The 20,378-nt window shown below is 37.7% G+C and overlaps 1 protein-coding gene and 1 long non-coding RNA gene across 13 annotated transcripts in view; both read left to right on the top strand.

The window, feature by feature from the left end:
- Nucleotides 1-20,378, top strand: part of msi2b (musashi RNA-binding protein 2b) — a 262,677-nt gene that overhangs the window by 5,185 nt on the left and 237,114 nt on the right. For all 12 annotated transcript variants that reach the window (XR_014208650.1, XR_014208651.1, XR_014208652.1 and 9 more), the window contains exon 5: nucleotides 1,960-2,001. Coding sequence is in view for 6 of the 12 variants with exons in the window: in XM_082179739.1 (XP_082035865.1) it covers nucleotides 1,960-2,001 (42 nt within the window). In the remaining 6 variants the exon portion in view is untranslated. The remainder of the gene's footprint in view (nucleotides 1-1,959; nucleotides 2,002-20,378) is intronic.
- LOC309506169 lies at nucleotides 11,550-14,944 on the top strand. The gene is made up of 2 exons (XR_014208671.1): nucleotides 11,550-11,654; nucleotides 11,915-14,944. It is a non-coding gene; the product is annotated as an uncharacterized lncRNA (long non-coding RNA).

Raw genomic sequence — 20,378 nt, 5'->3', positions numbered from 1 at the left:
ACAGATTGACAATGTTTGAGTACTTAAAGTAAGTGTATGTGTATGTATACAGCTTTAACATATTTCATTTGCATATATATATATATATATATATATATATATATATATATATATATATATATATATAAATAATTAGGTCATTTTTTTTATTTTTAGAAAGTAAGTGTCATCCTTTAGGCCAGAAAGACATTTTTATTGCATTGTCTATTTTTATTTATTTAGTTTTTACTTTTTTTTTTTACTTTTTTTTTCTGTCCAATCTTTTTGTCACTTTTGAAGAGTGTAAATGGACCAAAGAAAACACGAATAGGGATATTCTTGACACACTTGTTTCACATTTGATTAAAAGCTGTGTAATCTGCAAATCTGAAGGCCTGGGGTGAGAATTGCATTGTGTATTGACAACTGAGAGACTGCTGCCGGTTTCTCTAAAAGCAATCTGTTTTAGATTAAACACTTTTCTGGATGAATTAAGTATAACACAACAGCATCATTTCCCATCAGAAAGGTTTTTTTAATTTTAATTTTTACATTTTTTTTGCAGTACATATTGCAATTCTGTTCAGGTCAAATTAATTTACCAGGAGACCCTCTCCTTCATATTTCACCAAAACATGTTTATTACATTTCTTTTTTCTTTTTGCATGCTGCCACATTTTCAACACAATTCAGCTTTTCTTTTCTTTTTTTTTATCATTTATAAGAAGTGACAAAGCATTCAGACCTGCGGTATATTCAAGAGCAATATAGCACTAATGGATCTTTTTCCCTCGAGTTGTTTTTCCATTTAATGAGAGTGCAGAAGCAAGTCTTTGAACTGTTTTTGTTCTCGCATGCATGATTATCTACCGTCCTATCCTTCTAGTGCTCTGGCTGCCCAAGCTTTCGGCCTGTGTGCTAAAAAGAGGGACTGTTGTTGTAGTCTATGAATGTTTAAATGACCCAAGCCAACATCTTGCTCAACAGCAGGTCGGCCTGGATCTCACTTATTTTCCTATGTAAAATCTCAATTTTTTTTTTATTTGGAATGTGAATAAGTGATGTTCGCTAATCTAAGTCTAACACTAGTGGAAATAAATAATACCAGTTTATCAGAATCTCTTAAAATGTCTTTTTAGCATTAGAATCATCCATATATTGCAGTATGTAAAATGTATAATGATTCAAAGATCAATAGGAGGAAAAAATGTCTTGATTGCAATTGGCGTATTTATGTTGTTGATTTATCCTCCGGGGGAATCTGTTATTATTAATATCCAGGATGAATCGTTCCGCTGGTTCAGAACCCCTAGCGGTTTATGTAAATTACAAATGCTCTTGATCATGATGTGTGCGAAACTGCATTTCGTTTGTAATATAATAAAATCAAATAACATAGCTTATCTAACCAATAAACCTAATGATGTCCTATCACATGGCAAAATGCACTCTAGGCAGAGCTGTAACCCCTCGTGCAGTGCGGTACAGCGGCCGAGAGAGTCACCCATAATAATGATAATCCCTCAGGGGGGAAGGAGGTTGTGGACGTATTGATCTAATGCCCTGTCTTGATTCTCCGCAAATCTACAGCTCTCGCTAAAACAGCTCCCGTCATGTGGGCCTGACCTCCCCCGAGGCCAGCGCACTTCTTCAGCGAGTCTTTGAATTATCTCCGGTGTTAAATAAAGCCACCTGTTTATTTATGTTGTAATCGAGTAATTACGCTCTACCCTGTGTAAGGTTTTTATTCGATTTTGTCATACACAGGCCTCATGCAACCAGCATGTAATAACTAGGCGAGATTACACACGAGACATGGAGCATTGCATCATGATTAATGCTATAATTTCCATGAAGGTTATCGAGTAGTCGCGGCACATTGCTGGCTTTTTCTAATATTTTCTAATTTTCCTCTTCATGTAACAGCATCATGAGCTCAGTTTTCTCATATTTCCTTCTCTCCTTTTTTGTCTCATTTAGATTGATCCTAAAGTTGCCTTTCCAAGACGTGCTCAACCCAAGGTAAGAGCTGTTTGCCACTTTACATTTGCAAGTCTGCTGTGTATTTGTTAATAGTGTGAGAGGGCCAATGTTTTTTGCTGAATTTGGCCTTTGATAGAGCAAAGCTGAGTTAGAGTTGAAGCTGTGATGTTACATTATGGTCTGTTGCAGTCTGGCTGGTGTTATTTTCCAGGCTAACTATGACTTCTCTGTGTCATAGTACAAGGAGAGATTGTTTAATTGTTGTTTCAAATGTGAGGAATTCAGATTTTCTTTTAATTAGCATGGCTGGGTATGAACCCGTAGAACTATCACGGAGAAAATATTGAATTATCGCTGCCTTGTTGAGCGTGAAGGTTGAGTGTTTTTTTTTTTTTCATTTTTGGGGGGCTTGAGGTGGGGTGGTGATTAACTTGCCTTTTTTAGCATCGCTGCTTGCATGTAAGATCATTAGAGAGGAATCTTTTATGAAAAAAATAAAACTAGAGGAGAATTTTGCCCTCAGCTGTGGAATTCAGAGCATTAAATCCCTCGTTTGAATCTTGTCTCAACAAGAAATCTTTTCTTTGTACAGCCGAATATGTGTGTGTGTTTTTATGGTATCTAATGTCCTGCTTCTGCGAGCCATGTTGGCAACGAACTTCCGACAGCCTCTTCGCTTCAGACTGCACTGTCAGCCAGATGGTCTGTGCCCCAGATTTTGTATCTGCCGTGCAGCCGTTGCTTGGCCTCTCAGGCAGAGCTGGGACGGCCCCCCTGGCTCCGCTACGGGCCACCAGCATTTTTTACCCAAGAGGAAAGGTGCACCGACCTGAGATCAGCTTGGGTGGATTCTTTTCGAACGAATGCAGAGCAGGATGGCAGACGGTCCTTGATCAGAGCAGGCCGGGGAGGAGGGCTCGTGGGGTGACAGGTGTCCATTGCACACTTGTCTGGCTAATTGATATAAAGAACTTTTTCGCTTCATCCAGGGCTCATTGGAGGAGAAAAGGTGCACTCTTTTTCTCGCTCTTGCGCACATACGCATGCCAGCAAGGCCGGTCCAAATGCAGGCCGCAGGGCCCCGGGCCTAATGCTGTTTCTTGGCTCAGGTTAGACACGGGATGAATAGGAGTATTAATGCGGCCAGGCTCCAGTAGCAGTTAGACTGCAGCCCTGTCGATGATTGCTCAGAGCCAGGCACATTGACAAATAATACCTTAAATGCAAATGCATTATTATTTCCAACCATGTCAATGGGGATAGGCATTATTGCGCCATTGGAAGTTGCCAGTAGTTACTGCGATTCAGATTCATCCGACTCTGCACTTAGATTTAAGAACAAACCAGCAGTAGATAAACATGAAGATCCAAATAGAAGACTAAGGAAACAAAAGCTCAGACCTCCTTTTTTTTAATCTCCCGACAAAGGCTCTAAAAGGAAGTGGGGATTTGTTTTTGCACTGATTGTGTTAAACAGCGCAGAAGTTTACCACAGGCGGAGGGCGAGATTGCTTTTTCGCCCTATTTGTGATTGGGCTTGTTGTTTCACACTACTTTTCCCCAACATGGCTCTGCATGTCCTGACAAGATTTTTATTGATATTGGGATTGAGGCCACTTTTGGAAGCGAATGGATTTTCGCAGGTCTGATATCGCCCTCCGAGAAAACTGTTATTTTCATCAACCCTAAGTCGGCATAAGCCTTCCAATCAAGTTACTGATGCTTCACCAGCTGTAGTGCAGTTTTAACAAGCCTCTAGGTGCATTAATGCGATGGACGATCATCTGTATGTGATGGGCCATTTGTTTGCTGCTGATTCTTGTCCTTTCTCATTGATCATGTTTGGAGGCCGCTCCATCTCCAGTTGCTAATTTAGTGGACTCGTATTTATCTTCAAGACACTTGTGAATGAAGAATTACCTTTCCGAATAATTGATTTCAAAGCTGTTTATGTCCTTCAATAGGTTCACAGTTTAGAGGAAAAATTCAGTCACATTGCTGAATAGAACTAGATGACAGTGTTGGGGATACTATACCTTTTCAAATTACGTTGTATTTAAAATACTTCAATTATACAGTCAAGTTACTATTTTGAAAAAGTATTTTGAATTATTTTATTTTTATTTTAAATCTATAGAGGTCGACCGATAGTGGATTTTACCAATAACGATAACTAGGCTGGCCGATAACCGATTAATCAGCTGTAACATTTTTCTTTCTTTGCTCGCAAAATGACAGAAAAAGATTCTCATTTCCCGCGATAATAAAACAAGGTAATTAGCCTAAATAAATTAGTAATAGCTAAATAAATATGTAAATCAATGATTAAATAAGCAAACTATTCCTATAAAAGTCACCTCTCAGATAAATCTCTTTTACTGGGATTCTGCTTTTTCTATCATCAGTTATTCAACTAAATTGTAAATAATTTACATTGATTTATGAATATTGATTTAGTATTTTACATTAACGACACTTACATAAAAATATGTAAGAAAAGTAATTTATACATTCTGTAAAAGTTTAGCCAGGGGGGCTTCTTACCCCAGTAGTGGGGTAAAAGATGTCCTCTTTGAATAATTTTACATTTTGTTCTATAACAACTAAATTAGCAAATGTTTCTACTAATTCCTGTAAAAACATATTGACTGATGCATCATCATCCTGCACATGCTAAACTTATATCTTACATATGTGTTACAGATCTAAAGTAAATGTACATTGTTCTTAAGGTGGGCATCTTCCCCCATGTTACCCTACTTCTTAATTTCTATTCTGTCAAAAGTATTGCGTGACTTAAGTCTTTTGGGACAGCTAGTAGGTTAGGATAACTAGTTTGAATGTCTGTGTGTATGCAGGTCCAAATCTTGAGTGTGGACGTTTCCACCCATTTCTGCCCCCTGGGCGTTCGTTCCCTGCCTCTGGCTGCCAGCCTCTGGTTTTTCGGCCATTAAAAAAATAATGTGTAATTTTTGCTGACACTAGTTCAAAACACTGTTAGACACTGCTAAATGAGTTTGCATTCAAAGATCAGAGCAGCCACCTTTGGGTCCTTAAATTTGATTTCTCAGGAGTCTCACCAATCTTTGCCAAGCCAATGGCTATAATCAGACACATTATCTACTAAAATGGGAGCTATGCTGGAAGTACAGCCATGTTAAAAGGCCCAGCACACAACATAATGCAATCCTTCAGCTCTAGCAACACAACACACAACCAGCCTGAGTGGAAATGTCCTGGCATTTACCGCCCATAAGTGCTGTCAAAACAATGGCTGAGCAAAAGCTACATCCCCAGTTCTCTCGTTTCTCGCAAACTGCCTAGCACGGGACTGACAGAAGAGCGGGAGAGCGCGTGTTGGAGCTGAAATTGAGTTTACCCTTGTATTATTTTAATTTCCTTTCCATCCTACATTGCATGGTGCTGTTTTTCCTCTCACTCTCCTTCCCTCCCTCTCGCTCTCTTTGTCAGTTTTTGAGTGTGTAAAAATATTTGCACCTAGTGTACTGCGAAACAGCAAAGCTGTCGGGTCCTGTGGTGCGGGCTCACGGGGAGAGGCACACGACTAAGTGTGAAAACTCCAGGCCAAGTTTTTAATGAAGTCCAATAGGTGGTGCCATGTGAAGTGGCGAAACCACATCTCGGCAAACGTTTTCTCGCTCTTGGGGAGAGAAGAGTGGCACCGATAGGCCACTGACTCCAAACAACCCTGCCACCAATTAAAAAGCCCGGCTAACGCACACGGCTCAATCAGTCTTCGCGGGTTCCATTGAATGTCCTTTCATTTCCGCAGCCATAGTTCTATGCTGACAGCTTGGCAAAGCAGCCTTCTTTCTCTTTTGAATTTTCTGCAGGTGTTTTTTTTCCACCCACGTGGGCTGAGAAAACACATTTGATAAAAGGGCCTTGGTTAAATCTGTTGTAGGTATATTTCAGTGTAGCTTGATGTAAACATTGCATAGAAGTTCCATGATGAAATGTTTTGATTCAAGGAACAACAGAGGAAAAAGGTTGTGGATTGAGAGAAAGGATATCCACCTAACTGTTCACTGTGCACTAGAGCTGCTGATTTGGACTATAATTCTAATTGTCATTAATTTTCTTGAAATTTTAAATGCGGTTGTTAATTTGCATTGCATTGTTCTGTTGTGAACACTCCATTATAATAAACCAAGTTTTTTTATGCTGCAGAATATATATTTATTTTATATTGTTGGTGATACACCATCTACATGGCAAAGGAGTGACATTATAGTAAATCCCAAATATTGTTTTTAAGAGCGCATATCAGACATACTTGTGTTTATACTGATAATTGAGTGACTTGATAAAGCATTTATGCATGAGTTAATTTTTAATTGGTATGAGGTGAATTTAAAAAATAATAATTTTATGTGCACTGCCATTTAAAAGTTTGGGGTCAGTTTATATTTTTGAAAAGTCTTATTTTCAACATGTGTTTATTTAAAATAAAATAAAAAACAGTAAACACAGTAATATTGTTAAATTATTACAATTTAAAATAACTGCTTTTAGGGGTGTGCGATATGTCACCATGATCTGCCTTTGAAGAGAGATTTTTAGTATCATGCTACAACGCACATTCTATCAGTTGCAGTTCTGGCACCCCCGTCCCAGCCAGTGATCGCAAAAATCGCAAAAAAAAGTGCAATTTAAATGTTTGTATAACTCAGTTTTAGCTATTTGAGTGTAAATTATTACACAAGTTTGATTCATTAATTGTATTCATTTATTATAGATTTTTCTTTCAGGAAGAAATTCAGAATTTTTGGTTTTGGCCCAGAATTTTCATTTCGGTGCATCCCTGGTATCAGTATATTGGGTCCGTGCATAGGTCTTAAAGTGACAGCAGCCTAACACTGCTGCCTGTGTCATCATTAATGTTAATCAAACAACAGAATACAGAGAAAATTACTCATTCTTGACTGAATAATTCAGTAGCTTTTAGAATCAGTGTATATTTAATTAATACAGTGAATCCTATTGAAGGTTTTATTTTATAGCATTTGTTTTTTCAGTTTCTTACTTTAATGTTGCTGTTACAGTTAATGCACCTGTTTTTGTTTAAAATATTGATGCAGTTTATTTATATTTGTATCTTCTATTTCATTTGTCCTATTATTTATAATTTTCATCTTTGTTCTTATTTTTTAATAACAAAGATAAAAGAATAGGCTACTTTTTTTTTCTTCTTTTTTTCTCCATTTGGCTCACCCCTACTTTGGCCTAAATGGTCTGTCATTCTTTTTTATTTTGTTAACTTTTTAAAATCAGTTTGGCTTTAATGCTCAGTGGCTTGCAAAATCTTAAAAACCAACATAAAAAAAAAAAAAATCACGATATGATATTTATTTGCCATTTTGCCCAACCCTAACTGCTTTATATTTTAATATAATTAGCAATTTATGATGGCAAAGCTGATTTTTAAGCAGTCATTACTCCAGTGTCTTCAGTGCCACACAGTAAGATACTCTGCCTTGGTCACATGGTAATATCGAATGCGCTAGTTTCGCCTGTACTTTTTTTTCTCTCTCTGAGGAATATGAGGGCCCCATCTTCTCCCCTTCTAGCCTGGTGTCTGAGAGCAAGGCTGGTGCGTCACATGTTTATAGAGGAGAGCTCAGTACCACTGTGGCCGGCCCAGCACTAACTGCTGTTGAGTGACACTAATGAGGAGAACAGGCATGCAGGAAAGGGAAGGAAACAAGCTCTTCTGGACATGGCCATTGACAAAACCCCTTTAAGATCTCACCACTCTCTGAAATCTTTCCCAAGACCCCCCACCCCCCCAGACTTCCCTTCTCAAAAAGACACATCTCTCAATTAGCATGGCTCGGAGAACATGGCGCTTTGGTGCTCTTCCTTTGATTTGTTTTGATTAGCAGGATGTGAGGGATCTAATTGAATCCTGTTCTAGACGGTATGGCAACACGCCTCTTGTCGAGCCAAAACAACAGAGAATAGACTGAGACAGGGGTCAAGACGCATTCAGCACTTGCAAATTTGAATCGACAGGTGTCTGTGGTTGAACTTTTTACGTCAGACATGACGAAGGTGAATTTCCGTGCCAACTTCCACAGCAACATTCCATGAATAGGGTACGCATTGTTTTTCCCATTTTTTGTTTTTGTTTTTTACAGGCACGTCAGATAAATTTCGTTTTAAAAACCAAAAATGTTAATAATAAATGCCCCACTTTTTATGATTCGCATTCTGAAGTGCAAGGACCTTTTACTGGCCATTTGTTGAAAAAACTAAACAAAAAATACTTCAGTTCACATCATTCATCAGTCATACTTTAGTTTTAAGAGTTTAAGGGCCTATTTTGTTTCCTATTCATGGAAAATGGCAGCAAATATTTGTGCTGGCTGTTGTGTTCTTCTTTCCTCATTAGTTCAGGCTCACTGCCTATTCAGAAGTAAACTGATACACACAGGCCTTTCACACATGGCCCTAATCAATAGCAAATCACTTTGTCTTTCTTCTATAAAAGTTAACTAAAAAGTTAATTTTCTGTGTAGCTGCTGTTGTAGACTGTGGCTTAATGCCAGTTCTCAAAACACAAGATTTTTCTTAGGTGGTATTTCTCTCCCATTTACTATGTGACATTAACTGTGTAGAAAGAGTAGCAATAACACAAAGGGTGTCGTGCTCTGCCTCCCAGCTAAATACACCATGTGAGCTGAACCAAATGTATTGGTGACCCTTATTTAACGCCAGTGCTTAACTTGGTCTTGCATATATTTTAAACTGTTTACAATAACACTCACTTGATTTCTGATTGGTTGGTCATGTCTCAAGCCCTTTGTATACCTGGTTTTAACACGAGTCTTCAGTGACCACTTGTGTTTAGATTTTGTGTGTCAGTGTACAGTATGTCAAAAATACAGAAGATGTTCCATGCACATTGAATGAATGAATGAATGAGGCATCTATAGTGCTTTACTTTGTACTACTGTACACCCAAAGGACTTTACAATCATGTCAGGGGATCTCTCCTCGACCATTACCAGTGTGCAGCATCCACTTGGATGAAGTGACGGTAGCCACAGTATAACAGCGCCAGTGCGCTCACCACACACCAGCTATAGTTGGAGAGGAAAGAGAGTGATAGAGCCAATTCAAAGGATGACATTAATGGTTGATCCATAATTCTGCTGATATTTGGCATTTAATAATTCAAATTTGCCAAAAAGCTTTTCTGTTTGGCCTGTTAAGGGTTGGAAGTGAGACTTTTATTTTGCCCTGCAGAGTTGTGGTATAGTAATGGTATCAAAGAACAGAATATAAAATAAATGGATTTAATTTATTTATGAAATTATTCATTATATAATAATTAAAATGTATTAAAAGTAAAAAAAATAATATATATATTAGTAAATGAAATGATAATTTTATATATATATATATATATATATATATATATATATATATATATTGATTTTGCACCTCATTTACATAGGCTATGTATTTAGTTCTGACTACTCATGATCAGTCAACCAAGATGGATATTAATATCAGGTGTAAAGGTGCTTGTTTTGTCATTCCTCGCCTGTTCTTGTGTATAAAAATCATTAGATTTTGAAGCACAGATAACTCACTTTGCTGTCTTCATTACATTTGCTATCTCATCCCTTGGTTTTATTCAAGTTTAATAGAAGTCATAAAATATAAGACAATACAGTAATACTTCAGGCCAGCTTTGACTTTGCCTTGGGCTGTCAGGCCTGGAAACATGTCAACAGCGCAGACAGGTTATTACACTGTGACAAACTCGGTACGGAGCATCCCAGAGCTTTCATTTAGGGTTTCTCCCAGAGTGGAAAGCTGCCAAGTCTGCCAGAGCCCTTGTAGGAGCAGACAAGCTTCCAAATCCGCCCAGTCGACGCAGCAGCGTGCTTCTCTTTGATGCTGCGGTTACCTGCCTTGTCCTATGCACAGTACTGATGTAGCGCTGAGGCTATCGGCCCACACACTCCACCCTCTGACAGCCGGCTCTCGCTGCCTTTCCCTGTCTGAGACCTCATACCAACCTGCCTGCTGCATGGAGGGTAGGAGATTTGCAGCGTTGCAACTGGTATGTAATCACTATCAGTTTCAACAGCCTGTTTATTTTGTTTTCTGTAGGGATGCACTGAATCTGATATGCAAATTTTGACCAAAATAGACAAGCCCGTATTAGAAGTCTGTGCTATTATGATCTTAAAAAAAGTTAAATCAATAGTTTTTGTCAATGTCAAATCAATAATTTACTATGAAAAAGGGATAACTCTTTATTTTGAGATGAACGCTTGATACTAGGGATGGGCATGATTAATCGACGATCGATAATTGATCGTTAAGAATTTCGTCGATCACGTTTATTTGTTATCGATTAAACTAATGCAGGTTGCGTTGCGTAGTGTGAGTCTTGAAGCAATGGAATTAATTTTAGCGCGGAGGTAAGTTACCTGCGCATCCCGGCAACGTCAGTCCCCTCAGAGCGGGTGTTTTCGGCGGCTGGACTGGCTGTCACCAGGTTGCGGTCGCGTCTGATCCCAGATCATGTCAACATGCTTATCTTTCTCAACAGAAATCAGTAGACTGGTGCAGAAGTTCTATGGGAACTTCATGCGTTTTCTCAGATCGGATAGCTATCTGATTTATCAAAACGATTCCATTTACTCCTGGTCACATAAATGTGTTTTTGCAAAACGGATATAAATCCGATCTTGAATTCCCGCGCTATATGCATATTTAAATTGTTGCACGTCATCGAAAGCAACTGATATGAGCTGCATTTTATTGATCATCAGCGAAAATTTCTAAATCAAAGACCGCAACAAGATATTGCGGCAACAGCCCTGGTAAGATCATTTCGGTTCTTTACTTTTAATGAAGTGTTGATGAATGACTTTAACTTTGATTTGCGATAGTTTGCACGTTGGCTTGATGAATAGATCTATGCTCATCTGTGGTGATGCGTGTTGAAGTAGCGTCGTCATATCTGGATATAACATGACATATAGCCTATAACACGCTCTCACACGTTTATTTCTTATCATTTTTGGGATAAGTCAAATTTACATTTGTGGTTTCAACAACCAGATGCATTTACTCTTGTCCAGTTTCGTCTGGAATGCGTCTCAGATCTCCTCCTGAAGTGGTTTGAGCGATCGAATTTAAATCCGTCTCGAATGCGTTTCGGAGGGCATTTAGATTTGGTCTTTTCACGACCGGATAGCTATCCGATCACAGAAAACGGATGAAGTGGCCATGGGTCTCTGTTTAAGAACGCCGGCTCGCAGCTGCAGGTTCCGCTGATTTAGAGCACCGCAGGAATCTTCAAGTCTACCGAACGTCCAGTTTCACTGCCACAAGTTGATCTTCTTGTAATAAAGATCTCATCGAGGACAAACAAACTGTATTTTTGTATTTTCATTGCATTTTTAATTTATAAAAAGTTAAAGAAATAATGAATTTCAATATAAAAATATTAATGATTAATCGATAGTCGATCGTTAATTCTCCCGACAATCGACTAAGAAAATTTAATCGAATGCCCATCCCTACTTGATACATTTAAGTTAAAGGATTAGTTCTCCTCAAAATGAAAATTTCCTGATAATTTACTCACCCCAATGCCATCCAAGATGTTCATGTCTTTCTTTCTTCAGTGGAATAGAAATTAAGTTTTTTGAGGAAAACATTTCAGATTTTTCAGCAACCAGAATGTTGAAGTTCAAATCAATGCCGTTTCAAAGGGCTCTGAAGTGCTTCAAAGGGCTCTGTACGATCCCAGCTGAGGAATGGGATATTATCTGGTGAAACGATCGGTCATTTTCCACAAAAGAAATTTATATATTTTTAACCACTTCTTAAAATTACTTTTTAACCACTCGTCTTGTGCTGGTCTGCGACGCGCCACGTATTACGTCATCAAGTTGGAAAGGTCACGGAAAAAAAAATAAGAAGAAAATAATAGTAATAAATGAAAACAAAGATGTTGGACGATTTTGAAGTTGGAAGAGAAAATGAGATGGAATTTTTCGCCCTTCCCTACCTTTTTGAACCGGAGTACACAGACAAATAACTTAGAAAGATGACGTGACGCGTGTCCTTTCCAGCGTGATGACGCAATGCGTGGCGCGTCGCAGACCAGCACAAGACGAACAATTGTGGTTGAAAAGTATATACAATTTTTTTTTTAAATTTGTTTATGACTGATCGTTTCGCCAGATAAGACCCCGTTCCTCAGCTGGGATCGTACAGAGCCCTTTGAAGCACTTCAGAGCCCTTTGAAACGGCATTGATTTGAACTTCAACATTCTGGTTGCCGTTGAAGCCAATTGTGAGGAGAAAAATCCTGAAATGTTTTCCTCAAAAAACTTAATTTCTGTTGAAAGAAAGACATGAACATCTTGGATGGCATTGGGGTGAGTAAATTATCAGGAAATTTTCATTTTGAGGTGAACTAATCCTTTAAGGTAAAAAAAAGTCCAACATTTACTTTTACTTTTATCTAAAATCTAAAGCTAACTGTAATAATAACTCTAAAACTAGCATCCACAATTAAATTTTTACTATCGTCCATATAGGGCTGGATATCAGTACAGATTTCTTGATTTTGTTTTTATTCAGATTCACAAGCACTTTTAATTAGATTTTGTTATCAGTTCATTTTAATTTTGATCAGTTTGGGAATATTTCAGTTAATATGTCCATTTTGCTTCAAATTCTCTCTTAGCTAAAGCTACAACAAAAATGAATAATTTTAAAAGGTAAATTATTTTCTATTTATTCTTTCTGCTTACATTTATATATTTTGTTTATTTATTTATTTAATCACTAAAAGTTGACACCACTCTATACATTTATAGAATCAACATTTTACCTAGACCTAATTGTTTGATACTGATTACAAGTGTGGTCCTGTACATAGTGTATATTTATTTATATAAAGCATATACTGCATGCTTTTGACCTTGATGCACAGACTGCAGTCAGACACATTTATTTCTCTGCATTGTTACTGCTTTGACTTGTCGGATATCGACATTCCTGACTCTGTGGAAGCTGTGCTCGCCTCTTTCACCGTCCGCTACTCTCTGGGTGTTTGTGAAATGAGCAGTCTGTGCAATCAGCGCAGTGCTTTTGGACTCGTTGAAGCTCCTCTGACCCGCCGTGTGTATGTCCTTGTTCAATGATTGTCCTTCAGTTCACTGCAGTGTTCAGCTCCTCTGCTCCACACAGCTCGGCCACTTATCTGACCAGGTGGCTGATATGTTTTCTTTTCTCTTCTCTTCATAACTCCCCCTTTGTTCGCTCATTGTTTTTAGTATCCCACTGCAAGGGCACCTTTTTTTTACCTTCCACTCAAGGGGGTTTGCTTTCTCTTTCGATGTCTTTTCGTCTTTCTCCATCCCTTTTTTGTCCCACACAGATACTGTGCACAAACCATGTAATTTACAGGAATGTTGACCAAATTCGAACCATTGAGCAGTGGTTCTCAACAGATTTTGTTTCAGGACATCAGATTCTGACCCAACAGTGAACCAAATTTGTTTACACAAAAGTAATGTCTTTGAATAATTGAAAAGTATTGATGTTACCACAAACTGCATAGGCCCTACAAATTGCAAAATTATTATCATTACATTGGCTGAATGTAATGAAAAATTTATTCTTTTGGTTTCTAAATGTCTGTTGATTTTCAGTGGTTTCATGCACAAGCCAGTGATTCACCACAAAACAGATTGTGGTCTGATCAAATTAGTTTATCTTCTTTCAAGTGACCCTGTGTTTAATGTAGTCTGGGTCATATTTCCTTTTACCTTGTGTAATTTTGTTCATGGCATGTTTGGCAACAAGTCCACGTTGATTTGTGTTATGTATGTATAGGAGTCAAAATCTGCTAAGGGGAAATTAAATGTAGATGTAAAAATGTATAATATTTTATTGGAAAATTAAACAACATTAAATATAAAACTTTGATAATTGCCTTAATCTTTTAAACAACCGAGAAGACAGTATTTAAATTACATTTTATTTTATAATATATATTACATCAGCATATGAGTGTCAAATTGGATGCCTACAGGGACTCGTCTCAAGATCACCCATTTAACAGTTTATCTTTTGCCAAAATTTGGGAAAAAATCTGTCACAAATACAAAATATTAAAATATTAAAATCTTTTATACTCTTTAGCATGCAGCGTGAAGTATTTCACTCAGTTCCCTGATCAGTCCAATTCAATTTCAGTGAGTGAAGAAAAAATTTACACTAGTGTGTGTTATGTATAACGCACGTTATTGTCTCTGACAGACAGCATGTTGAAGCCGCTCAGGCCACAATTTTCACCCTCTTCTCGGAAAGCGAAGACTCTAGTAATGTGGGTTTTCCAGGAAATGTGTGCACTCCCTAAATCTCTGCTTCTCGCAAATACTACAGTGTATTGTGTACGTTATTTTTTGACAGACATCGATGTTGTGTTATTCAAATGATGTGGATTTGAAAACAGATGGATCTTAAGGTAATACTTATTTATTTCTTAGCCAGCAAGTAATCAGTGAAGTCATTGATACCCATGAGTGTGTTTATGCCGATGTTTTTAGTTCTTATAGTCCAACCGACAGCAAGCCTAAGTTTTTGACGGACGTGATAACATGCGTGAGAGGTGAACCATGTTTGATTTTTGGGTAATTATAAAACATACTGGATACGTTCAAAATGCTTTTTGCGTAGTTCATTACACTTATTTTATGGCATGAAATAAATTTTTTGAGAGACTGACATGTTTGGCTTGTCAAAAATTTTACATTCGGCTGTATTTGTCAAATTTGTTTAATATTGAAAATCAAGTAAATTTTTTACCAAGAAAGTAGGGGTTTTGATGTTTTTAATTATCTCTTATAACACATCTTTTATTTAAACCCATGAAAATGCAGATCCTGTTAATTAATAGTGAAAACTCTTTTTTTTTTTTTTTTAAACTGTTGTTCCATTATTACCCCTTAGCAGATTTTGACTCGATAGATGCACACCTATCCGTTTCCTTCGTCCTTTTAAAACTTGATTTATTTTCTATTTATGTTACCATCTGAACTATGGATAAAAATATGGTTAGTTGAGTTTTATTATTTTATTATATTAGTTTAGCAATTGTTGGCTACCCATTTCTGTGTTGCACTTGCACCACACTAATTGAGAACCACTGCCATACAGGACCTTACTGAGATCCTTCAGTTTTGTTCTCTAAAGGTACATAAAGATATAAATATGCTCATCCGGATGTCTGTGGTTTGTCCCGTGTGGCAGGTCGGCTAGTGTCTATTAGCTGCAGTGTGTGCATGTCTGTCAGTTCCAGGCATTTTTCATTGGCTCTGAATGTGACGAGTGATGGACACCCCCCTTCAGAGGCGACGCCTCCTTCAGTTGCATTCTCCCCGCCCTCTCTGGTTAGCTGGAGCCTTTGCTACCGCATGATAAATCTGATGCTAAATTTAGAGGCTGTTTTTCTCGCACAGAGAGAGAGAGAGATTACTGGCAGAGAGAGAGAGAGTGAAAGACAGAAAGTAAGGGAGTGTGTGTTATGTGTGTCGCAGGCTTGCTATCCACAACAAATCCATTTGCTAAAAGACAACATCCCCCCCTCACAAGGGCTATTGTTGTCACTGATTTTCCATTGTATGATTTATTTATTTGCGGTTATTTTAACTCTGTATTGTTGCTTTATTTAGTTCACTTCTGTTTAGGAACACAGATTTTTGCCCAGGCCTTTATGCATTTTTCCTTTTGCAAATCTCATCAGTGAGTCCAATTACATCAGGTCTTTAAAAAAAAAGAGACAAAGTCAAAGAGACTTTTTGTAACTAATTGGATTCCAATTCGTCTCATTTGTCCTTTTAGTCAACATTCGCTGTATATACAGTTGAACTAACCTTTAATCTTGCATGCCCAGGTTTAACATTTCTACTTGTTTATTTGGCTGTAGTTACGGTGCAGTTATGTAACAGTGAACTTGCAAAAGGCTGGGCTGCATATGCAGACGCAATCCCCTACTTCAGGATTTAGCTTATCCCGTGTACGCAAGTCCCTGAGAAACCACTTACCTTGATTTTCCACGCCACTGCTGTGGGATTTCATTTGATCTTTAAAAGCAGATGGCACACCAGATACATCTAAGAACAAAACAAGTGCCATCTTCTATTCATATTGACCAAAGACACAAATACACTTAGCGTTGCACGTAAGGCACTGCACGAATCGAAGCATCAAACGAAATTAGCCTTGAGCGCGACTGGTTAGCAACAGCTGTTAGCTTCAGCAGATGCACGCTAGGCTTTTGATGTAGACCGAGAGAGGGTAAAGGGCGATGCTTGGTCTCTCTGAAGTACGCAGAGAGATGGGAACTTGCCGGGGAACGTCTTTCCAATGCTGATACAGCTGAAACAACAGGAGGGACAGTGCGCTTGAGACGACTGACCTGCTTTACTCCCCTGTCGCTATATCTACGCCAAAACAAACTCCTACATTTTCAAGACTCAGTCAGTGTGCTGTGCTCTAATTCACAGGTGTCTCAGCTGACCTATTTCATATCATACTGCGCATGGCTGCAGTTGTTTCAAGGGATTGTTCACCCAAAAACGATTTGCTCACCATCATGTTTTTCTAAACCTGTATGACTTGCTTTTTTTGCATGGAACAAACAAAGGAATCATCTAGCAGAATGTCAAAGATGCCTATATATAGTGAAATATTATTACAGTTAAAAATAACAGTTTTCTATTTAAATAGATATTTTTATTTAAAACTTTATTTATTCCTGTGATGGCAAAGTTGAATTAATTATTATTCCAGTCTTCAGTGTCACACAATCCTTCAGAAATCATTCTAATATGCTGATCTGACATTTTTTATCCTGCTTATTGTTTGTGGAAACTAGGATCATTTTATCCCCATGATTCTTTGAATATAAAGCTAAAAAACAGCATTTATTTGAAAAATAATAATAATTTGTAACATTATAAATGTTTTTACTGTCACTTTTGGCAAAGTTAATGTGTCCTTGCTGAACAAAAGTGTAAGAAAATCGTACTTTCCGCAAACTTTTGAATGGTAGTGTATTATAAATTACATTATATTTACCATGCTGTCCCTCGCCCCCATATCATTTATTTATTTTAAATATTAGGCCCTATTAATATATAAAATGTTTTTTTTTAATCAATAGAGTTAAAAATGAAAGAACGAAGCACCTGATTACGACAATCTTGTTGAACACTAAGGGTTTTTTTGCCCCACATGGTTTCGAATATGACGAGCTATTTTATTTGAAACTAGCAGAGCTCAAACAATCCCTTATTCAGCAGCAGATTTTTTTATTTGGATTTCTCAGCCCAACTGTCATCACATTTTCCTCTCGGTTTTTAAAATAAATCTCCTGTAGGCCCTCTCCTCTGGTGAACTTACGAAGGCCCATTAGGAGAGTCTCTGTTGGAGTTGCAAATGGTGCAGGCTTTTATTTTTGGCCCTGTCCTGGCTGATGTGTTCTGTTCTGGGACTGCTAGCTCTAAGATATTGATAGGTCTCTCTTTCTCACTCACGGTCCCAAACACCACACATACAAATTGTGTATTTTTCTTCACTGATTTTGTATGTAATGGATTAAACATGATAAACTTTGTAATAAAAAAGCATATTGGTGATTAACCATTTTTTTTATATCAGATGTTCTGAATGAACACTTGTGAAGGGCATATTTGTTTTTAATAGTATGGACATCACAGCTAAAATTTAGCTCTGTGGCGCACAGGGCCAAGTGTTGTGCTTTCCAGCAGCACTAATTACTCAAAGACCCTGATGCAGTGATACAATAAATCACAATCATTTATCTGTGGCTAGTGTCTGTGATGAATAATTAAGCTAGTTATTAGTAATATGAACAGCACATTAATTACCCATAGGCCTCCGTCGTTAAAGGTTGCGTCTCGCTGAATATGAAGGCTGCTCTTGGGTGGCGGTTCCTCTGGTATTGACGTATTATGTCTGGAGCTCGTGTTCTAGGCTTCGGGTCTTTAACCTCCTCGGTTAGAGGAGTTCAGAGTGAAACTCGCGGCCTGTTGGTAATCGACGGAATAATTGCCAATCAGTTATGAATGAAACGGAGCCTCGGCACATACATCGCAACATAAAATTTTAATTATCAATCACAGGCAGGCGTGAGAGTCCAATGGGAGTGTCTGTGTTTTGCGGGGTGTTACAGTACCTATACAGCACTCCTTGGGTCTCAGAGATCCTAGACCCTGTTTTATCTTGTGATGACAGCTCTGTACCTCATACTATCCATCTATCTATCCATCTATCCATCTATCTATCCATCTATCCATCCATCCATCTATCTATCCATCCATCTATCCATCTATCCATCTATCCATCTATCTATCTATCTATCTATCTATCTATCTATCTATCTATCTATCTATCTATCTATCTATCTATCTATCTATCTATCTATCTATCTATCTATCTATCTATCTGTCTATCTGTCTGTCTCTCTATCTCTCTGTCTCTCTATCTCTCTGTCTCTCTGTCTATCTCTCTCTATTAGAGGTAGACAAATAGTGGATTGTACCGATAACGATAACTAGCCCACGCTGGCCGATAACCGATTAATCAACTGATAGTTTTTAAAATGTATACTGAATGAAAACAAATATAACACGTTAAATAACACAAAAAATTTAAATCCACTACTGAACCATGGAAATGTACTGTAAATATATATAAAAAAAAAAATTATACCATGATCATTCATGTTAGTTCATAGTGCGTTAATGTTAAAACTTTAAAATGTTAAAATGTAATAGTAAATACATTATTTAACCTTAGTCTTATGGTAAAGTGTTACCATTTCATATAAATCTGCTTAAAGATGGCCATCTTCATATGGCTCTACACAAAGGCCATAGCATTGAAATTAGACTCGTATGTATTTGTATATAAATTCGTACACTTTATTTGCTTATTTTTTAGAACTTGTTTATAAAATCAAAATAACAAAATATGTATAATAAGCGATCAATCAGTCGACCTCTACTCTCTATCTATCTCTCTTACCCTTTGTTGTGTATTGATATTTTCGTCCAATAAAATAGCAAGCATCAATTAATGGATTTGTCAGGCTGCATTTTAAACTGAAGGACTATTCCTTTGATATGTCCCATCTTAGTTTTTTGTTTCAATAGGAAGTTGTCAACACAGAAATTGTATTGTTCTTTAAATATCTTTCTAAACATCTGTGTTTGACAGTTAGTAATTATTTGGACAGAATGATGTCTAGTTTTAGTTGTAACTTTTAAAAACCATTGGTTGCTTGGCTGTTTTAGCCTGTTTTAGTTCACAAGTGCCAGAACAATCTTTTTTGTTTTGCCCTTAGGTAGAAACACATTTCCATCCATAAGCCTGAAATGCTGAAATGAAAAAGCAGTTAATAATGTAATATAGGAGGAGGACTGAAAGTGATAGAGGGTCCTGCTCACTTCTTTGCCAGTTCTCTGGGCCTGGAGGTGTACAATATCAACTCCCTGCAGTGCACATGGGTCATGTGACCCTGGTTGCTATGTTACTGCATTCGACTGCAGGTCTACTCCCCTAATGGGAAGACCCTTGGAGCAGATAAGTGCCACATCAAGTCAGTTAACAATCAGAGCTAGATCTAGAGAATATCAGCCAAGATCTGAAATCACAAAGTCTGAATGCCCAGGATTGGTGTAATATTAGGGACTTTAAGCAACAGCCTCTGGTGGAACGGCAATGGCTCTCTGTCGTTCTAACTGCTTAACTGCTACTTCGCGACGTTATACTGTAACCGTCTACTACGGGAGAACAGCTGATTTGCCGTAGTCGTTACTACAGTCGTTATGTGGCATTGTAATCGTTTCTGTATATCATTAAATGCCCAAAGCAACCCTTCTCTTGCTTTTTAAAATCACTTTCTTTTTTGTATTTTGTCTGATGATTAAAATGATCCCCTAAGCTGTCCTCTTTACGTACTCTTTACTGTTGCTTAGTGATCTTTGCGTTCTTTTGCTACGGCAGTTTACTCACCGTTTACTTCCGGCTGCTGTTGCCGTTCCATCAGCTGTTGCTTAAAGTCCCCAGTGTTAAATGTGTGAAGGAACGGCGATTGTACGCTTGGCCCAAGTCAGAGTGGTTTCTTAAATAATAACATCATTAAAGGAATCATATCATCCTTCTAAAGCGATGGTAAGAGCCGTTTTAGCTCCTAGTAATGCTGAGATATGACACCCATACCGGGAAGTCCTCGTGGATGGTCAATGCATTGTGTGTAATGGGAAAGTTATGAGGATAAATGTCTGTTGAAGAGTGGGCTAGTGCAAGAGAATATAGAT

The sequence above is a fragment of the Leuciscus leuciscus genome, assembly GCF_965113295.1.
Source record: "Leuciscus leuciscus genome assembly, chromosome: 9".
Classification (NCBI taxonomy): domain Eukaryota; kingdom Metazoa; phylum Chordata; class Actinopteri; order Cypriniformes; family Leuciscidae; genus Leuciscus; species Leuciscus leuciscus.
The sequence above is the reverse complement of the archived record's forward strand: the minus strand, read 5'-3'. Positions and strand labels throughout refer to the sequence as shown.